Source organism: Choristoneura fumiferana, chromosome 10, assembly GCF_025370935.1.
Source record: "Choristoneura fumiferana chromosome 10, NRCan_CFum_1, whole genome shotgun sequence".
In the NCBI taxonomy this organism is placed as follows: Eukaryota; Metazoa; Arthropoda; class Insecta; order Lepidoptera; family Tortricidae; genus Choristoneura; species Choristoneura fumiferana.
The window spans coordinates 15,334,355-15,343,273 of record NC_133481.1 but is presented as its reverse complement, the minus strand read 5'-3'; the positions used below and the strand labels follow the sequence as shown (position 1 = coordinate 15,343,273).

General features: G+C 35.7%; 1 protein-coding gene across 3 annotated transcripts; it reads left to right on the top strand.

Annotated features, from left to right (window-relative positions):
- The first annotated feature begins 251 nt into the window (after positions 1–251).
- Positions 252–8,304, top strand: LOC141432175 (uncharacterized). 3 transcript variants are annotated; one of them, XM_074093654.1, is made up of 9 exons: positions 252–324; positions 644–798; positions 888–1,140; positions 1,580–1,690; positions 2,813–3,231; positions 4,297–4,399; positions 5,999–6,094; positions 6,701–6,856; positions 8,060–8,304. In XM_074093654.1, the coding sequence occupies exons 3-9, from the start codon at positions 922–924 to the stop codon at positions 8,108–8,110; spliced, it is 1,155 nt and encodes a 384-aa protein (XP_073949755.1). In that variant the 5' UTR covers positions 252–324; positions 644–798; positions 888–921; the 3' UTR covers positions 8,111–8,304. The 3 variants fall into 3 exon arrangements, with proteins under 3 accessions (XP_073949755.1, XP_073949754.1, XP_073949753.1); XM_074093653.1 differs by lacking the exon at positions 644–798 and having other exon boundaries at positions 257–324; positions 6,731–6,856; XM_074093652.1 differs by lacking the exon at positions 644–798 and having other exon boundaries at positions 257–324.
- The last annotated feature ends 615 nt before the right edge of the window (positions 8,305–8,919 follow it).

The following is an 8,919-nucleotide window of genomic DNA, read 5'->3' as shown; positions in this document are numbered from 1 at the left end:
TGGAACCGTTTCCGAGATTCTGATTATATAATGTATGTAAAGAATTTCCGCAAAGTCCGTCTGATTTAATTCAATAAACAATTACAAGCATGAGTGAAATGGGAGTCTCACCCATGCTCGCGCTGTAACTACTTATACAACCGCGTCACTTTATTTTTTTCGGATTGTATGTTGGTCGGATGTTGGCCCAACTCGAGCTAAAAGTATAATGAAAACAAAGCCGCACCTATATAAAAAGTAAGTTAGCAATCAAAATGCTTCACTAGTCGTTTGGAACAATTTCAACATGATTGTGAAGAAAAATACCAATTATGAGTACTATCTGTAAGTTGCCCATTTTATTAACTAAGTACCTACATATGTATAGGTACCTAGTGTATGTAGTACAGTTTTATAATAGGACCGGCTTCATCCCTTTTAATGGGTATACTTACACATATAAAAGCCAACATAGCCAAGCAAATTAATTATTCTGTTGTATTCTTGGTTGCCCTGAAAACCAGCGCCATGACTGAAGTAATTCGGACATCGGCATTTGCTGAGTGGCATCCATTTTGGTGTTTTGTTAACTACTATTTAGATTAAGATTTCATATACAAACTTTTTTACAACAAATAAATCTATTCTATTCTATTCAAATTAGCTTGTTGAAGGGGCAGTGGGCAGGCCATATTGCACGGAGAACAGATGGCCGTTGGGGCCGAAAAGTTCTGGAGACCGCGGATCGGCAAGCGCAGCTTAGGACGTCCACCAATGAGCCAAACGGATGGCTTGGTTAAAGCTGCAGATTCATTAACTGTCAGTGATTTAATTGTGTTGAAAAATAACCTTCATTTCTACAACTTGTTACCTACATGGTTTGAAATTTTAAGTTTTTTTTTTTTCAGTCGCCCCCCTCGTGAACAAAAATACTACCAAATTATGGGTAATGCAGCTGTATTTTTTCATATATCACATCACTCGTGGTGGGGCCTACCTCGAATCTTAAAATTAGTAAAATTTCACTATGCCATTTTCATCTTCGTGGCACTCCCATGTTTATTATTGGAGATCCTTTATTTGTATACTAAATACGACGAATTGACTTTTGCAACCAAGGGCACCATGTTTTCGTTGATTCCAGTTACTGCTATAACTAATGTAAGTTAAAATACATTATTGATAACTTATTGGAAATATAGTAGATTTTACAACAAGAGCATAAAACGAGCCATTTTACCCGAGGCGTTCATATAGCCACCTCGTGGATAAACACGTCGAGACGAAAATGGGTTTAATGTTCCAGTTTTACACTCTACTTTTCACTTAGATTGCGAGGAAATGAAATAGCAACAGTGGAAACAATTGTTCACTCACTATGTAGGTACCTTTTATTGTTCATGCATTACTATATAACTATATTTTTTTAGTTTCATTGACCTGTTTTGATTGATTTGATAGATTTACTTTTATATAAATTAAACATTATTAAAAAAATGTAGAAACTTCTTTGTTTGTGGTTGTCACACCTGATTGCCTTAGTCTTAGACGAAGATTTTAATTTTATTTTATTAACATCTACCTGTTCTTTCAATTCAAGATAAAAATAGCCGTTACCATGGTATCTTCTTACAAAAGTGTTATGGTGAAGTTAATGGACGAAATTCACATTTATAACTTTCTTGGCGAAAATAAAGAATTCATTAAAAAGGTAAGTATAAATGTTATGAAACAAAACTGCATTCATAAATTATTGAAGAAAAACTTAAATTAAGACGTAGGTATGTGTGCTTTTATTTGTATTAAATTACGTCCAACCATTATTAAATTTGAGACAGTTAAGACAAGCTAGCAAAGGTAACTAAGGATGATTTAGAATCCTAAAAGCAATTTTATTCATTTACATCAGACAAGGGAGTGCAATGTTGCCTCGCGACAGCTGCCTCGACGATAAGCAAGACATATCGTCTGTAAAATACAGATCCAATAAAGTCTTCTATTTCGAAGCAACAAAAATTTCGTTCCGTACGTAGATCGAAACCAGTGGGTTTCATAACCTAATACACTTGATATCGATTAATTACATTACAGTCTAATAAATCGATGGGTCTTTCGTATAAGGGTGTAAAATCCTTACTTTACAGGACGGGCTTTCAAAGTCAAAAACTGTCGTAACTCAGAGATGGTGTACCCGAGGCTTCTAAAATTTAGCACACTAGCTAACATTACTCTGTCCTTCAATCACGATGAATACATTTTAATAACGTATTTCTTCATTAAAAGTTAATGTACATACGTCCATATACGTAAATTTCCGGGAAATACACTTATGTTCAAAAAGACAGTAAAAAGATTTAAGTGCTACTTTGGGTCATATAGGCGTTCAACTTTAAAATCTTTGGTAAAAAATACGTTACCTAAGATACTTGGGGAAATAAAGAAAAGTAATACAATCACAATACGATGTAGCATCGGGGTAGCAGCATTCCGCTTGACGTACAAGTACCTAAATGGCAGTTATTCCCACAGATAAAAAAAAAACACCCGAGATTTACCGCGTAAAAGTATCAAACGTACGTTTAGTCCTTTTACGTTTAAATTGCATCTAGTTCGGGCATTTTACTTCAATGATAACTCGAAAAATAATTTAATAACAATGTTTTTTTATTCGACTATCTAAATATATATATAGTTTATAGATACCTATAACGCACAAAACTCAAAATTGAATAAATCACTTTGGCCCTTATATGTACATAGATCCCATCGAAATCTAACATAGCATAAGTACATTGTACATTGTAAGTACTAAAGCATGCTCTTGTTTCCACAGAAACTAATTGAAGTTGAACGTAAAAATCGTTGGGTCACAACATTCCTAGTAGTTTTCATGTTCATGGATTGGTTATTGTGGGTCATTTCTCCAATCTTGAATAATATAAAGAACAAAGAACTGGTAGCCAACAGGACAATGCGCCTAGAAACATGCCTTTACCTGTGGATGCCTTTTGAATATGGCTATGAATTTCGAAAATGGCTTGTTACTCATGCGTTGAACGTCTATTTGGTTTTCGTCGGTGGTATGACCATGGCTGTTATGGACAGCGTCAATTTCATTTTCATTTTCCACTTTTTGGGTCATGTTGATATATTGAAACACATGATTACAACGTACTTCGCCGTTCCATTGAATGATAAAGACACCAAAGAGAAGATAGTGGAAATAATAAAATACCATTCTTTTGTTCTGAGGCAGGTATCTTATACTAAGCATTTTGTTTAAAGCAAAATTTTCAAAATAATATTGTAAGTAACAAATTCGCTATCTTTCAGTGTATTATCTTAAATACAAACGTTTTTCTTGATTAAATTTTTTGTTCATTGTACCATGACATGGTATTGTACAGTCACTCGCCACTATTCATAATTTAGCTGTGTTGTTATACATACTCGAAGTAAATATTATCCTAAATAAACCAGGATAAAACTGAAATGACTCAACAATCCCTTTTTGCGACTGTACGTGCATTGTCAGTCAATGTAATAGTACAACAAATCTGAAGTCAACCGACAACTTATACCTGCTGAGCTGGCAACGATGCATTTTTGTTAGTTTTTCTCAATTATTCCATAAAAATTGAATGAAAATTAAAAATGTTTTCTGATAGAACACTTCTTAATATATAAGTTTATGTGTCTACTCCAGTAATTATTCGTGGTATATACTTTTATATTTCTTAAAAACGAATTAATGTTTATGACGTTATGATGTTTTTTTTTTAAAGAAAATAAAAGTCTATAACGAATAATTATTGGAGTAGACACATTAACTTGAAGAAGCCGTGGTGGCCTAGTGGTTTGACCTATCGCCTCTTAAGCAGAGGGTCGTGGGTTTGAACCCCGGCTCGCACCTCTGAGTTTTTCGAAATTCATGTGCGGAATCACATTTGAAATTTACCACTAGCTTTGCGGTGAAGGAAAACATCGTGAGGAAAACTGCACAAAACTTCGAAGCGATTCAATGGTGCGTGCGAAGTTCCCAATCCGCACTGGGCCCGCGTGGGAACTATGGCCCAAGCCCTCTTGATCTGAGAGAAGGCCTGTGCCCAGCAGTGGGACGTATATAGGCTGGGATGATGATGACTAACAAAAATGCAACGTTGCCAGCTCAGCAGGTATAAACGCTCTTTATAGACAAGTTATTTTGCAATGGCCTGGTCCCCTCGTTCTAATTTCTAAGTAATAAATAAGTCCGTAGTGACATGTGCAGTAAAGTTAAATAAACTCTTGTAATAATTTCATTTTTCTATGTTTCAGTGTCTTTGATAATATGCAAGCGGGTTTTGGAATGAATGTAGCACTAAATTACTTGCAAAATCTTGTCAATGATAGTTTGCTGCTGTACCAGATTATGATGGGGGTAAAATATATACATACTTTATTGTCAGAGTAATAAAATCGAAGCAAGTCTTTCACGATTTATTTTCAAATAATACCTTACTTATTTCAAAAAAATACTGGTATGTTTCGTTATAACAGTATTTCTACTTAATTTCTAACTCTACACTCGTAAAATGTACCTTTTCAGTTACGCTTCGTCATTTTTAGAAAATTACAAAACTGACAGATAAACGGCCGCCAGTATAATAACTATCTAAATATAGTGTGCAACCTCGCTCAAACATTTAATTGGCGTAAGCTGCCTCCCCTTACTTTTAGACCGGGCACAGTAAAAAGGGGATTTAAAAAAATCACACACAAACAAAAAAACTGTTTTAAAACTTTAGTGTAAGTAATCGATTCTACTGTTGATCCGGAATCAACTATTTTCAGTAATTTAATCATCATCATAATATCAGCCGTAGGAAGTCCACTGCTGGTCATAGACCTCACCCTGCAGATGTTTATGGGCGGTGGTTATCTCTTACCATCAGGAGACCCACTTGCTCGTTTTCCATCCAGTCAAATAAAAAAAAACCCTCCAGTTGCCTCGGTTGGAAGCCCTTGCATCCAACGTGAACCCGTGCCTTTAACCAGAGGCCCGAGCCCACTTAGCGTCTTTCGAGCGTCGTCGTCTAGTAAACGCCCGCGCAGCGCAGCGCCGACGGACCGTTCACATTGCGGTGTCGCGATGCCAGTGGCGTCTTTCGAACGTCAGCGTCTCGTAAACGCCCGCATAGCGTCGACGCGGCGTCAATGGCGTTTTTCAAACGTCGGCGTCTTGTTGGCGCTCGCACAACGTCACTGCGACGGACAGAGCGCAACGCGATCCACCGCATTTCAACAGCCTCAATTGAAACATTAGCGCCAAAGAGAATACAGAATACACGTAACGTTTCTGACGCTCACGATCGTAATCAAATGAGAGATTTTGTATGGGAGATCTGTCATTTGATTGCGATCGCGAGCGCCAGAAACGTTAGGCAATATGGCCTCCGGTCGTCTGTCCATCTCGTTGGTGGACGTCCCACGCAGTAATTTAATAAACGTGCGATATCTAGGCATCGACTTAGTTGCATGCGACGTTATAATGAGGCAAGTTCCGCAACTAATCATTTTGTTAATTAAACAGTACGTAAACAGACCTGCGGTTGGCTGTTGCTAAAGTTAGACAGTGGGTGACAAAAGACATATTCCACTAGTTTATAAATTCCTGTCTTCTATCTTGATGCATTAAAATATCTTAATAATTACCTCGTCGACACATACTTTATACCCCATATCTAAAAAAAAAACTAAAAGAAAACCTTGATGAGATTTTTTACAGTAAAAGCTTTGAAAAACTTGACCTAAATCCATACCACGCGCACCCACGACAACTATACAATACAATTTCCGAGATAATAATTATCATAAGATAATGATAATATTGTGTTGTGTCCTTGTCAATCTATCTTCTTACTAGAATTTCAAAATGTTTGGTTGGTTAGTTTAGGCGTGAAACCGTAACAAACAAACATATTTACTTACGTCAACAACTGTGTTATTCAGGTGATTTTAAAATAAAAAATATTTTCAGGATAAGGGCAACAGAGTAGTGTATCTCTTCATGATGCTGTTTCACATGGGAGGACTGACTTTGATGTCGTGTACTTTAGAACAAATACGCATAAAGGTCACTTACATACTTTCTTCTTGCAAACATTAGTCCTATTTATGTATGTCTTGTATTAAACATAAGTCCTATTTATGATATAGTTCTAGTGTCTTTAGTGTTAGATAATAATGATGTACGGAAATGGCACAGAAAATTTAACAAATCTCTAAGGCGAATTCATTTTCTCATTTGCCTAGAAAAAAATAGTAATTTTTATCAAATCCCCGAATTTATTTAGTAATGTGATCAGCCAAAAAAGGCACCAGAGTTTTTTATTTCTCCAGATTTGTTTAGTGATTTGATAAATATCCCTGAAACACGTAGGTGTGACATGTAGCCGGCTTGCCGCCAACGCTAGTTAGAACAAGTTACAGAGTAGATTTTTAAAAATGAACTGCCAAAGAGAACAAAATACATGGCAGTGGAGAATCAGTTATATAATGGCCGGTTCACATTATTCCAGTAAATTCGTTCCAGTAGTATGACACTGCGGTGCTCGATCGATCTTGTGTAACTCGCTTGGATTGTGACCCCGCAATGTATCGCTACTGGCACAATTTTACTGGAATAATGTGAACCGGGCATTATTGAGGGACAAAGCAGTGACCCCACTCTATGTTTTAGACGGATGACCTCGCTCTCGATCTGTACCAGGTACCCTGGGAGAAGATGTCAATAAACAACCAAAAGCTGCTCATACCGATCATGCTGAAGATGCAGAAAACTCTTATATTTGAGGGATCATGCGGCCTTCAAACTGGAGTGCGTCCTCTTGTTAATGTAAGAATAAAAACACGGCCCACGTCATACGCACATAAAAAAGGCATTATCCTTGGACAAATTTGATGTTTTGACTCAGTAGTAATGTACTTATATTGAAATATTTAAAACTGTCTAGAAAATTTAGCTGTGTCGCCAGATTGTTCTTTGTTTATTTTGTTATTTGACACTAGATTATATAGTTAAAGTAACAACTAAGTATTCTCTTTTAAGATATTGTAATGCGATGTTAAAATGCTCGAGTTATATTATAATTTCTTAGATACCTTATCGTCTAAAACACAGGTTACACTTGTAACCTAGCTTAGACTTAACTTAATTTTACTTACTAGACCTAAGATTATTTCATGTTTATATTACCTTGTACTTTCTTAAATATAAGAATTTTATGAATAAATTAAATTAAATTAAATGTCCAGGAATAAAAAACATCCCTAGGCACTTTTGACGAGTGCATATTCTGGGTGCAGCCTCAGAACTAATACAAGAATGTAAATTTTATCCTGTGTATTTTCAACCACAATTTAATGTCTTTACTTGTTCACCCCTAGATGTCAATGAGCACATGTTTTACTAAACGAAGGTACATATTATGTTCTTATACCTATCTCTACTTTAGTAGACAATATGGTATATATAAGGTTTTGGTAAAAAATTCGTTAAATGTTACAAAAAATTTCAATCACTACGTCTGGAGATGTACAAATAACATTTGCACGACCATTCTTCATCCAGCATAAATGATGTCCACGAAGAAATATAGTAACATCCCTACACTTCAATTAAAAGTCTGGGTCTTACTGCTCTTATTGGATCTAACATAAGTTATTGGTAAAAAATCCATTTTTAATACAAGCTTTTTTGCTGACTGTACTTTTTGTTGGCTGTACTTGTATTGTCACCCAAACTACATTTGCGTAGCAAATTTTGAAGTCTATGCCATTAACCTTAGAGTTTCGTTTCACAATTAACATAAGTATATCTTTCAAGTCAACCCTAACACTGGAAGTTGGTCGCATTTAACTAGCAGGATTCGATTACAGACAGACAGGCAGACAAACAGGTAAAACTAAATAAAGGCTTGAAAAAATACAATAGGTACTTAAATTGCAAAAGGATTTTTGTGAGCATCATTTTTAATTCTCATGATAGAAGACGATCTGTGAATAAATTAACTGAACGCTGTTGTATTTTCCTTTTCAGATTGTTAAATCAACTTTCTCTTACTACGTTATGCTGAAGTCTACAATTTAATAAGCCACTGTTTCACAAAACACTGTCATTATATTACAAAAAAATGTTTTATTCGTAGTTCTCTGAACAGAGATTACTAACACTTATCCGCACAGCGAAATCTAATAATTTTCCGTAAAAAAATATTTTAGGTATATTGTGATTTTATCAAGTATCATAATTACGTACAATAAATACACTGCAAACCAGAAAAATAGTTTAATTTCCATGTCAGCAACGAGAATTTTCCATGTCAGCAAAGACACAAAAAAGTGAATATATATGTTCGACGTCCATCTCTTGCATCGTAGCTCTCAAACGAATGGACCGATTACGATGCGGTTATTTTTTCACAGGAAAACGAGTTTTCTTGCCACTGCAAGAAAACTAAAAGCTAAAAAAGCCAAAAGCTAGAAGTTTAAAGCTATATTTCATTTATATCGGTAAAACCGTTTTTGAGATATTGAACTTTGAAATTACAACAGGTTTTTAATTTTTTCTAAGTTGGTTAGATTATGTGCTACTTGATATAGCGATATACTAATAGTTTGCAGAGTTTGCAGACGTTGCGGGCAGCGGCTAAAGCACTATGGCTCTAATCATTCTGTGAATGGCACAGCTACCAACGTAATGAATGTGTAGAGCCTTGCGGGAGCACTCCAAAACAATTCATTCACATAAACTTTACACTTAACAGCCTAGCTGTTTGCTACTGCAATGCGTAGTAAAAGCAAAACAGTAAGACAACCTTCATGATGTTGAAAAAACCAGGTAACTGCGAGTTGACTCAGGATTATACTTGGAGGCAAAAATAGACCTTGCAGCACACC